Source organism: Poecilia reticulata, chromosome 4 (genome assembly GCF_904066995.2).
Source record: "Poecilia reticulata chromosome 4, P_reticulata-male-v2, whole genome shotgun sequence".
Classification (NCBI taxonomy): Eukaryota; Metazoa; Chordata; class Actinopteri; order Cyprinodontiformes; family Poeciliidae; genus Poecilia; species Poecilia reticulata.
The window spans coordinates 19069820-19087436 of NC_088833.1; the positions used below are offsets into that span (position 1 = coordinate 19069820).

The 17617-nt window shown below is 36.7% G+C and overlaps 1 protein-coding gene across 2 annotated transcripts in view; it reads left to right on the forward strand.

Moving 5' to 3' along the window:
- The window catches only part of LOC103463549 (guanine nucleotide-binding protein G(q) subunit alpha-like), a 30629-nt gene extending 15367 nt beyond the window's left edge, over positions 1–15262 (forward strand). For both annotated transcript variants that reach the window (XM_008406944.3, XM_008406945.3), the window contains 6 exons: positions 4253–4437; positions 5116–5270; positions 6140–6268; positions 9306–9435; positions 10146–10299; positions 10704–15262. In XM_008406944.3, the coding sequence (XP_008405166.1) occupies positions 4253–4437; positions 5116–5270; positions 6140–6268; positions 9306–9435; positions 10146–10299; positions 10704–10894 (944 nt within the window). In that variant the 3' untranslated portion in view covers positions 10895–15262. The remainder of the gene's footprint in view (positions 1–4252; positions 4438–5115; positions 5271–6139; positions 6269–9305; positions 9436–10145; positions 10300–10703) is intronic.
- The last annotated feature ends 2355 nt before the right edge of the window (positions 15263–17617 follow it).

Consider the following 17617-nt stretch of genomic DNA (forward strand, 5'->3'; position numbering starts at 1 on the left):
AGAATAGTAATACAAATAAATGATTTTAAAGAGCTCTATGTGTTTGAGAGACTGACTGCTGTATCATGTGGTAATGATGTTATCAATGCCTAAGAAAGAAGTAATAAACGATTGTTTCTGCCACGTTTAGCATTATTATAATGGTACCACAAAAAAATGTGAAACGCATTGAATGCAAAACATATGTACCATATATCTTGTCTTCAATTTTTTTCACCACTGCTCTATTCTACAGACGAATGCCAAAACCATTTTTACTCTATTTGCTTAGAAAACTTTTTTTTTTTCTCTTTACCAACCGCTTTATATGCTTTCACACTTGAAAATATTTCTACCGGTTTTCAATTTATCCTTTCTCAACGTGGAGGAACATTTCTGACTGTCTTGCTACATGCAAATTTGTTTTGGTTTTGTCCTGTGGCGTGTTCACTTGAAGTGGACCAAAGACTTATGTCTTTAGAGGAATGGTGTTCACTCTAAAGATCGACTGCAAATTCACACGTCCCCAAACAAACTACACTGTCCGAGGAAATGTGCTTGACATTCATTCAATAGGGCTGGTGTGAATGCACCTTAGCATTTCTAGCAGTTTTTTTTCCAATGACCTTTCCATATTTCATATTATGTGTAGCTACTATTGAGCGGGGCTCCTGCACAGCAGAAACTGTAGGCTCCTACATGCCCCTTTATAGCTTCTCATCAAGGCTCCTTTGTGGCGAATAAAGTTTAAATTCCTAGAATAATCTTGGGGAAAAGTTCCCACAAATGGACACTCAGCAATAATTAAGTTTTTCTACATTGAGTCAGGCCTCCAGCTGTGCCATCTGACCCAACTCTGGGCTGTTTAATTATTGCAGTAATTAAAACTCTTTGGACATCACTTCCCGTTTGATGTGCTTGGATAGGCTTCTCAGGAATCATTTACTCAAAGTGCTGTTTGCTTCCTCTTTTTCACCCTTTGTGCCTCCTTTTTGTCCCTCTTGCCTATTTTGGAATTTTTTCGATGCGTTGATGCTGAACTTTGGGAGTTTATTTTGCTGCAAGAGTAATGCTGCTCAGGTTTTTGCTTTAAAGATGAGTTATTATGAATAAGCTGCATGACGTAGTAGTTTTTTTTATAGTTGGCTCATGTGAAAATAAAAAGATTGTGTTGTTTTAAGTCAAAATTATCCCATTTGCCGATAAGACCCTCATAATCTTTTATTTTTGCTTTGACTCAACTTGTTGTTTTTTAAAAAAATCTTGCTTCTGTTTGATCCAAGTTGATCAGTTCTTAGTAAATGTAACTGGCTAATATGCAACTGTTTTCTCTGGAGGATATATTTTTTTTAATCTTGGCAACAACAATTGTTTTTTGTGAAGATTTATCAACCTATTAAAACAAAGGCTGCCATACCATAGTCACGTTGGAGTGATTTTGCAGTTTATTTTACTGTTTGTGGATTAGTACTGAAGTTAAAGCTATTTGCATACATGATATGGGCATCTCGGCATGATGGGAGGGATACTTTTCTGTTGTTCCTCCTAAGCATATCTTGTCCATTTGTGGGTGTGACCATTTTATCAGTCTAGATCCAGCTGGTGATTAACAACTAGCTGATTTTTGTCTCACAGACAACAAATAAGTCAAAGGGAAAAACATGGGACAAATGACCACAAATGGTTTTCTTTAATTCAAGTAAATGCTGGTGAGAACTCTCCAAGCAGTTGCTGTCTGTAAGGTGCAGCTCAGAGTTGCCGTGGTTTTGCACTTGCAAACAAAATTCCTGAAAAGTAAACTTTGAATCATAATTAAACAACTCTAATAAAGCATCACATTTTTTTATTTTTAACAAATTTGGTGGCATGTTTATTTGTGAGAGTGAGGTGCATTTTGGTTATGGAAAAAGCAATGGAGCTACAAAGTCAAAAAAGATTAGTCTTGCATGTATACACTGACGCATGACACCGCTGTTTTGAAATGTTTTCACTCTGGGTTTTTAAAAAATTCTAGTTGGTGGTTTCCTAAAACACCGGATCCATGTGGATTTTTATCGGTTAATCGGCAAACAACTTTCTCTGTGTGGGTGGGAGCTTGGTTTTCCCAACTGCCATAAATGTCTTTTGACTGACTGAAGCACTGGTGAGATTGTTTTTTGTTTTAAAAAAATGAAAAAAGTCAAAGCTGAGCTTTCTAGATGCAAGCTGAGGCCGATCAGCTGGTGTTTTCTGCCACATTTTTAGAAGTACAGTGATGGAGTTGCTATGGGAACTAGCATTACCCCTCAGGAGTTGCTCCAATGAGTTTATAGTTGCTTGTCCATTACAAAAGCTTCTGCTTGCTATTTCAGGCTGGCAGCAGTTACGTCGAGTTAAACTGATCATACATGCAAAACTTGAATCCACTGGAAGGTAAACACTCTTTAGTTTGTCTATGCAGAGTGTAAAATGCTAGATGGTAGAGAAATGCTCAAGGTAAATTATCAGACTGCATACGTATGGGGATGTTTAGTTAGCTATTAAAGTGACAGTGTTCAATTAATTTCTAAATCTTAGTCAAAAAAGGGCCTTTTTCTCACTCTGTAAACTACACTTTTTGCTCTTGAGCTCTAGTGAATTTAGAAATTAATCTGGGATAATGCATATTTCCCTTTGCCATGTATTCTTGTCTAATATTGAGTAAGGATAATATAGATACAGTGTTTTCCTGACTCCTGCGTCCTTAAAAACCAGTGGCAATTCCCTCTTCTATTTCTTCGATTGAGCTCTTTAATAAAATAGGAAGTGGGATATCTAATAGTGTCTTGGCCCAGTTGACCCAGCGTTAACAACTTCAATCTGGAAGGGAAACTCCAATGTTGTCTGACCTGCTTTTCTCAGTTAAAGACCCTGTCTGGTTAGGACCGTCCCAGGGCACACAGCACTCCCTCACTGTACACTCCTGTCTTCATGTCCTTGGGAGACATTTTAACCTTTTCGTCTTAGGAAGCCTAGTGCAGCACAGCACACATTCTGTTATCTTATCAGCCGCTGCTGTTTTTCTGCAGAAAACTTGCTCCAACAAATTGTTATGAAAAGATGGACTCAATACAATTCACACAAATACTGACTTCCTAAATAGGAAACTGGTAAAAAAGCTTGACCGCATTCTTACTAAAACCTTTTTTTTTTCTTCTGTATGAGCAGTTAATAACTTAGCTGCAGCAAATAATTCTTTGATGAAACAGACCCTGTTTGGGGATGGGCATTTATTGTCTTTATTCTTTGTGTTGTGTGTATGAGAATACACAACAACACAGGGACTGATATACCACTTATTTACAAGGGCTGTGTAATTTGATCAATTCTACGATATTTATTGAAATTCTTTTCTTCAGAAAATATCGCTTTTTTGTCCGTGAGCATCAATGCATTAAATCCTATGTCAAATCCACATGAGTTAAGGAGGCCTCTTGCAATAAATCAATTAATTGCATGGTAAATTAAAACGAATCCAAAGATTTCCATGTGTATGATTTGTTTTTTGTTTTTTTGTTTTCCCTTTCTACCAAAAATTTGATTAAAAAGATCTTTAGTCTGGTGCTTTGGTCTCAACTAGCTCTGTTTTTTGTTTTTTTTTAAAGGACAATTATGTTTACAAAAACATAATTTATTTTGTCATTTCTGCTGCTTATTTTGGACCCTTGAAATATCTTCCAGCTCCAGTGTAAAATGTTTATTACTAGAAAGTAAAGTTTATTGATCTTTGAGCATTTTTTTTTTTTTTTTACATGACAGGCCTTTTTTTCTTCTTCTTTTTTTATATTAAGTGAAGTGGGTGAGCCCCTGTTTGTATTTCTTTTTTTTTGATCACCAGAAAGATTCACTGCAGTTTGGATCAATGCCCGGCACACACTAGTATAGCTTTCTTCAGTCTTGCCCATCGTCAGCACTGGGGTGTGGGTGGACAGACTAGACCAGTTTGTTGCAAACACACCTATTTATAATTGGAGTTTGATGTCTTTTATACATTTCAAACAAAGGACTTGTCAATAAGTTGTATTTTAAGTAACTATTAAATAGATGGAGTAATTATAAATGCTGTTTTTATTTGCATCTTTAATTCCTCCGTCTCACTAGAACCACATTCTTTTTAAACATTCCCAGTCGCAGCCTGGCACTTTCAGCCACTATTACCATATTTTGGTTTATGGTCACCAAATATATGTGAAGTCAAATTTGTGGTGTTTTTCACTAGTTGATTAGTGAATTTGTGTATCGTCTTGTCTTTTAGGGACAGGTGAAAGTGGCAAGAGCACTTTCATCAAACAGATGAGGATAATCCACGGGACAGGCTACTCAGATGAAGACAAAAAGAGCTATACCAAACTGGTCTATCAGAACATCTTCACCTCCATGCAGGCCATGATCCGTGCCACCGAGACCCTCAAGATCCCCTTGGAGAATGAAGAGAACAAGGTCAGCTGTACAAATGGGATGCATGTCAATTTTTTATTTTTGGAACCACAATCAGCAGATCTGTGCAAAACTGCACAGATGTGACTTGTGATCCCTGGTTGACTATCATAATTAGACTTTTTGTAAATTTGCTTCATTCTGTTTTCCAAATTAATTCCCTTTCAAGACAATTTCATAGAGCTGTAAGGAATATATCGTCTTTATAAATCAATCTGCACGGTCAGATCATGTGATAGTTTCCCAATCTCTTAAAAATGGTCAAATAGCCCTTTAGCTTTAAATCTGCTGCTCTATATTTGATGTTTAGTGTTGAGCAATATTTTCCTACAGTTGCTTACAAATTATTTACAAAACATCTGCCACATTGTTTGTAATAAAAATTTTTTTAAATTTTTGTCCTGAAATGGTCCCACACAGATCAAGCAGTTTGCACAACTGATTCTTACCTCAACAATGTTTTCAAATTTTAACACAATGAAATTGGCTGCAAAGAAATCAATTTGCATTGCACCCAAATTGATTTAACTTAAAAATCTACCTTATTCTATGTCAAAATGTTGTGATAGCTACAACTTGAAATTCTTGGCATCTATGAATCTAGGAGATTGTTATGAAGGCAGCAAAATGCAAAATCCTATATCCCATGATTGATTGTTGATTTTATTTATGTATTTTTAGAATAACGCCCTTCTGGTGCGGGAAGTGGACGTGGAAAAGGTGTCGACGTTTGAAGAGCCGTACATCAGTGCGATAACGATGCTTTGGAAGGATCCCGGGATCAAGGAGGCTTACGATCGTAGGAGAGAGTACCAGCTCTCCGATTCAACCAAATAGTATGTCTGTCTGCTATGTGCTGTAATTAATTTGACTTTTTCGGACACTTCTGGAAGGATGGAAAACATTTATGGCAGATGAGAGAACCTAAGAATGGCATTTGTTTGAATCAAATGTAAATTAGCCTCAGTTCGCTCTGTTAGAAAGATCTGAGTTTGGAAAGATCTGAGTTTGGAAAGAAGACTTGTCTAATTCATAGTTGGACTGCAATATTTATACAAGTGAAGTAATCATCTAAGTGATTCTTATGTGTCCGTTCTGAATGACAGCAGTTCTTGTTGCAGTAGGCTGGAATCGGCCTGTAATGTTGACATGGATTAGTTTGCCTCTGTGCGCCTCTGTCATATGTTCCCTGCATCCTCGCAGTTACCTTCAGGAATTAGGACGAATAGCGGCACTAGAGTATGTGCCCTGCCAGCAGGATGTGCTGTGGGTTTGAGTGCCCACCACTGGTATTCATGAAAACCCATTTGACCTGCAGAATATTTTATTCAGGTACTGGTTCCGAGTGCTTCCAGTAAAGGCTGACTGACTATAACACGGCTGGTCAGCCAGTGGGAAACTTTACCACCTCCTCCATCTACCCTCTGCTGCAGGGACACTAACATGTTCCCAATGGTGGCTCCGAAAGACTGTCTGTAAAAACATTAGCAGGCAAGATCAATTAATTGGTTGGTCTTTGGGCGTTGCCATCAAAGATAGAGCTGTATTTCTAAGGAAATGGAACTCTAACCCCTTATCCTCTTGAAAATGGTCCTCTGTCGGTATATCTGAACTCATTTTTTAAGGTGTTTAATCTGCTGCGATGCTTTACTCTTTTTTTCCTTTCTCTCTCTTGTTTTTATTTCCACTTTTTTTCTTCCTTTAGCTACCTAAGTGATCTGGGTCGTATCTCCGACGCGTCCTATCTACCAACCCAACAGGACGTACTTAGGGTTCGAGTCCCAACCACTGGGATTATAGAATACCCTTTCGACTTGCAAAGCATCATTTTCAGGTAAAAGACGACGTCCACTGCTTTAACCAGCCCTGCATCTGTACCTTATTTCTGCTTCAATCCTTAAGCCGCTCTGAAACATTTTTAAATGCTTTTAAATGTTTCAGAGCATTTAAACGAATATTGGGATTTTTGTATTAAATCCCAAAGTCTAATCAAACATCTCATCCAGTTGGTAATTATCTTTGCAGTTAGTGCATAACAGTTGAAAATTAATTACCTACTATTGACTTCATTATTGATTTATAATTGATTTCAGATTGTGTGAAATGGGGTTCTGTTATTAGCAGGCTCTGCTTACAGTAGATGTGTTGTAGATAGAAATCATAGCTGAGTCATATTTGAAGGCTTATGGCTAGTTACACTAAATAGAAACAATATTTTACATTGAAGATCCAACTTAAAAAACGAACAGAATAACAACTAAATAGATATACAAATCTACAATGATCTAAAAATAAAATTTAACGTTAAAATTACATCACATTTAATAATGGAAAACTACAGCGTCTCCACGGCTATGAATGATATTGTGTAGACTAGACAGTGAAGATTTAATAAGAAATTTTAGCCAATATAACTCTTGGTAAAATTGGTATAACATTTTAAAGTTTTTTAAGGCACAATGATACACTTCTTCTAAACCAATAAACTTTTAACTATTGTAGATAAGATACCTACGACTAATAACTACCTCACTTTGAAAGAAAGATCTGATTTAAAATAATCAATAAAATAAGGTAGTTACAGATGCAGCATTTCTACTGACTGGGTTGCTATGTTGCTGGGCTTTTTCAGAGCCGATGCAATACTGACTGCTACAGGAGATCCTTCCTGCCCACTGCCATCAGGGTCTACATCAACTTTTTGAAGAACCTTGAATTGATGAGTTACAGCATAATTTATTCTCCCTTTGAGATTAATAAAACAAATTTTAATTGAATGTACAGTTTGGTTCATCTGATCAAACACTTATTTTTGGATATTGTAATTTAATTGTCAAAGAGAGTCTTGTTGGTGGAATATAGAATTTTGATGCTGATCTTTGAAGTTTTGTGTCTAATTAATGCATTGAAGATGAGGAATGTCGGAGAAGGCAGAATAATAGTTGGCAAGCATGAGGCCTGATTGTAATAGAGCCAAAATGTGGACTGTTTGTTTTATGCATCCTAATCACTTGGCTGTCTTGTTTGTCTTCTTTGTGCTGGATATATATATATATATATATATATATATATATATATATATATAAGAAAAACTGGATAACCAAACTTTAATCGCTAAATTGATCAAATAAAATAATCAAGTCTACATAGAGAAAAAGGTGAATTTCTCAATGATAAGAAATGCTTTAAAGTTCAGGGTGCATCATAGGAGCTAATATGGCTCATATTTTTTGTTTTTCTTGGGAGTAGCTTCCCTTTTTTTTTTTTTTTTTTTAGAAGGAAGAAAGGAGAAAGAGCGATTGCAAATCGATATAAAGCAATCGTGTCAGACCCCTCCCACGTTGGGCACAGCTAGAAATAACTGCTCGCAATAAGGCTGCATTCAAGAGGTTTCCAGCAGCCTCGCTGCAGCTTAGCTGATAGGCTCTCCTCTGCTCGACTGTGCTGCTGCCGTTGGCGGTGAATCATTGAATACTCTCAATGACATCAGTTTTGTGCTGCAGGCTTTGAGGGTTTAGATTGAGGTGGGTTTTAAAGGGAGAAAAGGGTTGATTCAGATTTAATTTTAGTGATTTATTAGTGATGCGTTGTCACATTCTTGCTGTTAATTACATGGATGGTTTGATGCACAATGAGGTGTTTAGCTGATGTATAGCTAGAAGAATAAAACTCCTTGTGGGTCTAAACTGGCTTTGCTTGCAATTGACTGAGATGGTTACAATTGTTTTGACGAGAATCTCAATTAGGATGGATTCCTTCATTCTTAATTAGCGTTAAACGTAACAGAACGTGTGGTTTGGCTAACAGAGGAGCTTATTGAGCTAAGTAGGTCACTTGTCATTTCTAGAGGCGGCAACGGAGGTCTTCTATGACGGGGTTTTATTTTTGGGCTTACTTTTCGAGGAACTTGATTTTATCTGAACTGTCGCTTTTTTTGGTCAGTTCACCTTTTATAGCTTGATGATGGTGGAAACGGTGAGTTTTATCTTGGTACCCCATAATGAAAGTGGAGCTATTATATCAAATTTACGTATTTCATGTTTTATATAGATGGAATATGAAGGTAATATAGTTACTGAATTGTGCTCTTAAATGACACTATGTACATGGAAAATGCGTAATAATCCCCTTTAAAGGAAAAAAGATAGATTTTTGCTTCTTTGATTCTATTTAAAACCAGTAGTTCATGTTTGAAGTCCTTTCACTTGGTTTCATTTGAAAAGACCCATTAAAACAATATATAAAACAAATACGTACTACAAAGTAACCCGAGTCGAGGAGTGCTGCATTATAATCAAAATTTAAACTTGTTTTAAAATCTATAAGTATTGCTTTCTGCGTGAACTTTCCCCATTGCTTGTACATTTTTTACGTCTGTGTCGCTAGTTTTTCTTAATCCAAGGGAGGATTTGCTGTCCACACTATTTTTTTTTTTTTCAGAGATTCTGGTTATTATTTTTGTTTATCTTCATTGTTAAAACAGGCTGTTTGGTTTGCAGGATTCGTATAATGCTGGGGGTTTGAAGTCAGGGATTTGTAGTGATGCTCTATAATGTGGTCACCTGTCTACTGAGTAAAAAAAAATAAACTTAAGACAGTTTTCTTCAAAAAATCCCAACCACTATGTTCTGATTTAACCCTGATTCTGTACTAAATTGTGTCATTGTGTGCATTATAACTATTAACTCTGAGCATTATTATATTAAACTCTTCAATAAGAGACATGTGCATTCTGCATTTCAAATGTTACAATTTACTAAACCTAAATATTATCTACTGTTTTACTATCACAGCCTAATTAATGACAACTAGACATAGAATTGATTGTAATTATGTGTTTCCATTTGATCTCCCCCATCCTGTTCTATCAGGATGGTGGATGTTGGGGGTCAGAGGTCAGAGAGGAGGAAGTGGATCCATTGCTTTGAGAACGTCACCTCTATCATGTTTCTGGTGGCGCTCAGCGAGTACGACCAGGTTCTGGTGGAGTCCGACAATGAGGTAAAACATTAACGCTCCTTTTTTCACAGCTGTTCTGGATTTTTAGATTTTTTTTTTTTTTTCTTGCAGTAAAATTTTTAAATGAAATCATATATATTTCATAAGACAATCACAAAATGGTGCCATTAAAAAAAACAAAACAAACTTCAACTCCCTTATTTAATCTAATGTATAAATTGAGACTTTTTTTTTTTTTTTGAAAACCTGAGTTTGTTGGGGAACAATTATGAAAAAATGGCATCATGAGGACCAAGAAACAAATTGGTAAAGTCAAACCTAGAGTTGTTTATTCCAGGGTGTTTCAAAACGATACGCCGTTCTTGTAAGATCCATTAGCGATTCTAAGGTGAGACAGTTGCTTTAAAAAGACCGCATATACATTGCAAATACTCCCTTTTTTAATCGTATATATATATATTTTTTTTTTTTTATTTTTTTTTTATCAGAATAAATATCACAAAATCTTATAAGATTCTAAATCTATATTCCCCAGATTGAGCTGCATCTAGGGCAATCTTGGAAGAGTAACTTTGAAAATAAATGAATAATTTCCATCAGATTTTCTCAACTTTTTTTAGTAGCCTTGGCAAGGTTAAATATAATTGCTTATATTTAACCTTATCCAAGAAGATGCAGAGATGTTTAATTCATATAAAGCGGCAACAAATGACTGACCCAGTAGATGAATTTGTAACTCTGTTTCCTGTTAGAACCGTATGGAGGAGAGCAAAGCTCTGTTCAGGACCATCATCACATATCCCTGGTTCCAAAACTCCTCTGTAATTCTGTTCCTCAACAAGAAAGACCTGCTGGAGGAAAAGATCATGTTCTCTCACCTGGTCGACTATTTTCCAGAGTTCGATGGTAATCTGATTACTTTGCATTTCACTTTTTTCACATTAGCACAGATTTAGTGTCGCTAAATAAAATGTTCAAGTGACGTGCTTTTTCTCACCTTTTAGCTGCTGGTGTGTCTTATTTTATTTTTTTACTTTTGAGTGACACCTTGTGGTTGTTGGGTGCGCTACAATACATAATATATTCTTAAACGTATACGTACATTCTTTCACAGACTCATTGCTGTACCACTATATACACTAAGCTGAACTTTTTACTTTTGTTCTCTATTGCTTTTAAGGCTTTCAAAGTGATTCCCATGTTGAATTATTTGGGCAAAAATGGACAAAAAAAACAAAATTCTCTGGTGTCTATGAAAATAAAAAACATTCCTATTGAGCGTAATCATTAGATGGTTGTTGTTTTCCCAGGTGCTCAGCGGGACGCTCAGGCGGGTCGTGAGTTCATCCTGAAGATGTTTGTGGACTTGAACCCTGACAGTGACAAGATAATCTACTCTCACTTCACGTGTGCCACCGACACGGAGAACATCCGCTTCGTCTTTGCAGCTGTCAAAGACACCATCTTGCAGCTCAATCTGAAAGAGTACAACTTGGTGTGAAGGGAGGATCCGCGAGCGAGACCCCGGCCTCTCAAGACACGCTTTGTTGCCGGAGTTGCCCTCCGGAGACGAACACCTGCATGAAACACACTGCTGCACAAAGAGACGAGCAACGCTTCATTCTTTACCAGATGCTTATCCCTTTTTGCTCCTTCTCTTCATGCGGTTGTGTTTGGTTTGTTGACAATTTAAAGATATGATTTTCCTGTTTTGTGGTTTTTACTAACTGCTGGTCTTGCACAGTCACAAATGAAACGCATTTAAATAGAACACTTTTGTCCTCTTTTTGAATGCCTCCGGCACGCCTCTTGGCTCTCTGTTTGGCTCACCTTTTTTTTCTACATTACATTATCATTTGTTTTGGGGTTTTTTTTGTGTTGGAGGTGGGACGGGGGCATCTCTGGGTAGAACAAGCCTTTGTGGACAAAGGGCTCTCTCATGCATGCTATACACTACAGCATGGGTTAGTGACACCAGGCTGCAGATTACTGGACTCCGCTTATCTGCGAAGGATGACTAATTTTGAAATAGTGCAACTAGGCAATGCTGAGGTGCAGTGAGGTACTTGGTTTCCTGGAACTCCAATTGTTTTTTGTTTTGTTTTTTTTCTTTTTTAATCACCCTGATTTCCACCAGAGCAGATGAGCTCTATTGAATGTAAATAAGATTTTGATACTGCCCACGCAGAGTGAGGGCTGTTACAAAGATGACTAAATGCTCTCTCTTCACTTTAGATATATTCAGAAATGTTAACTTCTTGAGCCGATTATTTCTGCTATTATTTGTCTGTTAATTATATTGAAGATGACTACTCAAAGGAGTAGACAAGAAAAAGTCGCAATTTAACTCAATTCTGCAAATGGTCAGTGATAACACTAGTGGTATTTATTGCTGTTGTTGGAGTTTTCACGTTGCCAAATTCAAACTATGTGGGGTCGATCATTTTTAAAATATATATATATTATTTTGTCACCAGTATAATGTCCGTTCTTTAAATGTTACTTATTGAGAAAAGAGATTAAGGATCTGATGTTAAAATCAATTGGGTCAGATTCCCATGTTTCTCTGGCATTTTATTTTTAAATGTCGAAGTCTGAATTGGTCATGTAATTGAAATCATGTTTTCTTTTTTTTCCATTTTTAAATGCAATTGGTTATTCCGGATCACATAGTAAGATGTCGGGGAACTACAGCTTTTTTAGGTTGCTTGTTTAAGCTTCCGTTGGTCCTGAACACTCATGGGACTTTTTTTTTTTTCCAAAATAAACACACCGTGATCAAATAGGGTTTTTTTTTTTTTTTTTTTTTTTTTTTTACTATTATTTATCACAGCTCTGTTGATTCAGTATTCCAAACCTTATTTCAGATCTTTTTTTTTTTTCCAGCTTTGTAAATGGAAAATTTTTTTATACTGCTGTAAAATATCCGAACTATTTTATGGACAAGTGTTCTATCTTTCTGATGATGCGTCATGTTTAGTTTTTGCGGGTCGGTTTTTGACGTAATTGCTGATTGCGGGAAAATAATGTTTCCATGTCAGGTTTGTGCTTTATGCAAATCAAAACAGACAAAAAAAAAACAAAAAAAAACTTTATGGTTAAATATTTGCTGTTTTAAAGATTCTTTCAGATTTTTGGGAAAATTTTTAAGGATGTGCGTTGGCTATTGGTACAAATCCCATATCGTGTATTTTTCCGGGTAGCTGTTGAAATACTTCTCTAAGATTTGTGATTGCTATTTTTGTCTTCACAATGTAATTCAGGTGAGTTTTCATAACCTTTTCATCACAAGGGCTACTCCTAGCAGATCTGATTGAGCTCAAATGACTATAGAAGACAAAAAAAAAGAGCTAAAGATGCAATTGATGACCGGGGTGGGTCGGGGTTTTGGCCAGCTAAACTGAGTTGGATGCAAGTTCAGGGAGGAGGAATGGTGACGCTCCTGTAGGAAGTCTGGCCACAGTCCACTTGTTTAGTTTTTGATTTTAAATGAAAAGGAAAGAGGAGATTCCTCAAGGTCCATTTGGTGTCCTACCTGTTGGACTGTACCGTCCAGTAATTCTGATGGGATTCCACAAAAGTCTTCTTGACCTTCAATGTTTTCCATAACGTGCATTTGCCTTTACATCCGCAGTGTTTGACTTTAACTTTGACCCCTTGTTCGAAGGGCTAAGACAATTTGATCCTCACACAGTTTGGAAACACAAAGTGGGAGGGTCTTAAGAAAGAACAGTTAAGATTTCCTCATCTTTTATTATTGAGAAGTTGGAACCTTCATGAAGTGAAGTTGACTGTGCTTTGTTTTGATTTCTTTGTCTTAGTTTTTTTCCAAACCAATTTATGTTGTGAAATGCTCGAGGGATGAACATTCCGGCTAATTTCCTAGGTTTCTACACAGTTTTAAAGAGAGGGTGATTTGATTTAATAATTTTACAAGTTTGGAAAGCGGTTAAATAAAAAAACCCCCAAAAAACTGTAGATTAAAGATAATGTACATTTCATCGCTTTCTTATTCTGTGACATCAAAAGGAAAACTGAATATCTGACAAATTAAGGGCTGTTGAATGTCAGATTTAAGATCTGCATAGCACAGTTTTAAAGTAACTAAGATTAGCAACTGTGGCTCTAGAGTCAACTTAAAACACCCTGAAATAACTTACAGTAAACGCTGCGCACTTTAGATGTCTGGAATGTCATCAAAGCTGCTGAAAAAATATAGGAATTTCCGAATAGTTTGGAAATTTTTCATGGAAAAACCTGAGTGCCACATCCCTCCCCTTGCATTTTTTTTAAAGATTGTTTCAGAGCTAAAAGTATTTCTTTGTCTCTAGATATTTCCATGCATGATGCTTAAAAAAAAGCTAATTAATCAGGTTCATAGAGTTGCTTTCAAAGTCGCAAGTTAATCTGGTGAATGACTAGATTAACTTGCAGGGTTTAGCATTGTTTGGAAAAACCAGTATGTGTCACTCTGGATGATAATGATTTTGGAGTTTGTAAAGTCCATGACTTTCAGGAAACATGCTGTTCTCCCAAATTTCAGCTTGCCACCTTAAAACAGTGTGTGGCCTGTCCTCTATTTGATCAGCTGCCGTCACGCAAACTTGGTGGGACTCTGTGAAGATTAAATTGTAGGCTGTCAGATTTCCAACTAGACTTCAAAAGGGGCCAGCAGTGAAAGTAACATGGCTGTGACACAGCTATCCGAGCAGCTGGTTCACTCTTTTTGAATCCTTTCGTGCAGATCGCTACTTTGCTTTGTTCTACATGTGTGAAACATTTTCAGAAGTGGTTTAGTTGACAATCCAGTATAAAGACAGTGCCAAAAACAAACATCAAAAATGTTTTTGAATCTGACCCAACACTTTGGTACATTTTATTGACGTGTTTCTTAAAAGATTACCTTTTTTTTTTCCCCCAGAAGAAGCCTCAGTATTAGTCTATTTATTGACGTGCTTACCAAGTAAAGGTACTGAGCAGGTCCAATATTGGTCAGAGGAGGATGATTCTGCTGAGTGTTTACATTCAACATTTTCCCACCCTCTTTTTTTTTTTTTTTTGATTGGACTGTGGACTGTCCTGCCACATTGAAGCTACGACACTGCAGTGGGCTTGCATTTGTTAACGTAGATGTCCATTCAAGCATTGTTGGTACTTTGAGGTGTGTGTGTGTGTGTGTATACACAATTGTTTAAGCTTGAGCTCCATCCTGGTTGAAGGATTGGACGTACAGTGATTATTATTAAAAGCTATCTTTGCTTCTTGTTCAGTTTTCTTTTATAAGGTTTACACACCTTAACACGTGGACCACTTTAAATGACTTTTTCTTTGTTGTTAAATCAACAGTTAAGTTTGTGTAGTGGTGTACAAATTGAAAGTAATGCTTTTTTTTTTTTCCAAGTATACCAAATGTAAATTATGTACAATGTGTGCCAATCCCCTTTCTTTGTAAAGCCAGACTCTTAACAAGTGCCGATGTTGTGAAAAATCAGGGCCTGTATAGTTCCACGGTCCACTTTTTAAAGCAAACACTAAGTATATGATTAATTAACAAGAAAAAAAAATACACTATTATATATTTAAGATTAATGATGAACTGCTGTTTTTAAGATAAGTGTCAATTGATTTGCATGTGTTGTGTCAGGTTGGGGGAGGATTTGGGTGGGTGACAAACTGTTCTTGCGTCACCCTTAAGAGAAGGGTGGAAATGGTTATTAATTTACAGTATTTTAGCCATATTTCTCTTTTTGTATGTTTCATTTCAACCATTGTTGCCTGAACCTCATTCAGACATGAAAAATGATGATTTTTACATAGCCTTCTCCTTTTAAATGTTTTCAATTGGAATAAACTATGTTCCTATACTCTCCTCTTGCATCTTTGTACATTGACTGGTATGTATTTTACTTTCTGTAGACATGTCAGGTTTTTAAAGTGAATGTTTTGTTTAGCCTCCACTTTTCAGACAAATCTTTTAGTTTGGGTTTATTATCTTGAAGCACAATCAAGACTGGCCTTTGAACGCAGGAAAAAAAAATCATGAGTTTCCAAACTACAGCAGAAATTATGTTTACAAGTCATCTTAGCTCGGGTATTCCTTAAAGTATCCAAATGTCTTTTTTACTTTTAAGACATGGTGCAAAAATAACCCTGCAGTTTTTTTCTATTTTTCATATTTTCAGAATTTGCTGCTTTCTCCTTCGTAGCCTGATTCTGACTCGTCTCTAAGTACTACACACGCTAACTAAAATGTGAAGGAATAAGAATTAATTGTAGAGAAAACGGGGATGTGTTTTATGTTTCAATTCCACAATGAATGACAGGTCTACAGACTGACTGATCTAACATCCAGCACTGTGCTGCAATATTTTGTCTTGTCGAGATGAGATGTGATCCATTTCTACAAAACCTGTTGAGGGTTCAGTAAGAACAATCGACTCGTTTGAACTTATTGGAAATTTCCGAAACTTCCAACATCCACTTCCACACTCCACCTTGTTTAGAAGAATTTTGATGATTAAGGCAACAGAGCAAAGAGCAGCAGCACCACACAAGCCCATCTGATGTGTTCGTTTGCTTGTTTATTCCTAATGTACAAGATGAAGAAATTTCTTTCCTGTGTGTGTTGCTTTATAATATTTTGGAGATTTGAGTTGTCTTCTGCCTTTTGGGACTAAGAAAATCAGAGTTATCTGTATATCAGTTTCTTTATCAAAGAAGTGGATATTTTCATTATGCATTTTCTTTCGCTTTTATTTAATTACATCTCACCTCAGTCATTGCTGAACTTTGAGTTTTACTGAAAGGATAGGGATTTTTTTCCCATGAAGCATGCTGGAGTGTAAAACAAAATTACAGCACCTAAGAAAAGTATTGAAAGCCCATGAATGTCTTCTGTCACCTTACAAACACAGAATTCAATGTTTGTGATTGAAATTGCATGTGATCAACTCAAACTGGAGTATAATAGAAATATATTTTACTGTTCCTCAGTGAAGTGACACAAGGTAAAATATAACGAGACTACAGTAAGGGGAGATTTATAGGATTAAAATACTGAAGTTAAAAGTATCACTCATTTTCAAAGAAAATACAACCGAGAATGTCAAAATTTAAAGGTGCTGCATGTTTGTGATGTAGGAAAGTATGGCACTTTTTTTTTTTCTTTCCAAGCCCTCTTGAGTAAATATTTTTGTAGTTTCATTCTGCTGCAGGCACAGCTGCAAGTCTTTCAGTCTATGTCTCAACAGCTTTGCACATCTAGAGAGACATTTTGCACATTCTTCTGTGCAAAATAGCGGCAGCTCCATCAGATTGAATGAAGAAACGGTTCTTAAGTCACATTCTCTGTTGGATTTATGGCTTGGTTTTGACTGGGTCATTCTAATATATACAGCATTTTATTGTAGCTCTGACTGCACATTCAGGGTCCTTGTCCTGCTCGGGTTTGAATGTTTTCCCAAGTCTTGGATCTTTTACAGTCTCAACCAGGAATCATCCATCTTCCTATCAACTCTTCTAAGTTTCCTTGTTCCAGCAACTTTTAGATGTGTCTCTGCTTCAACACACATCAGTCAAATAATTAGGTAATTGTCAGGACTCTGGGTAACTTGACTGCATATTGAGGAAACAATTCAGTCATTTGATTCAGCTGAGAAGCTCTGGGAGGCATTGAAAAGCAGCAGGACTTTGGCCTTTGATGACTGGGGTGGAATACCCGCTGCAAGGTTTCAAATGTTCACCTACAGCTGATCTCTGAAGGCAACTGACTGCTTTATTTTGTTGTGGTATCAGAGTAAAGGGGTTCAAATATGAAAGATGTCTGCTCTTTAGTGTTTCTCTGTCACACAAAATACATTGGATTTTGTTACTGCAATATGATGGCAAGGCATATGAAGACTAAAATACATGTTGGAGATACATTTTAGACACTATACATATTAGAGGTGTGCCGATCGATCGGTCCCCGATGATAATCGGGCCGATTTTCGTGAAAAAGTGCATGACTCTCACACCGAACCTCTGTTTAAAGCTGCAGCATCTAACTTAAAAAATACATTTTACATACGTATTAAAACTTTCACAGCCGAGTGTGAAGCGGCCGGGATGAGGCTCAGTGCCTCCAAATCCGAGGCCATGGTCTTGAGCCGGAAAAGGGTAGAGTGCCTTCTCCGGGTCAGGGGGGTCGTCCTGCCTCAAGTGGAGGAGTTTAAGTATCTGGGGA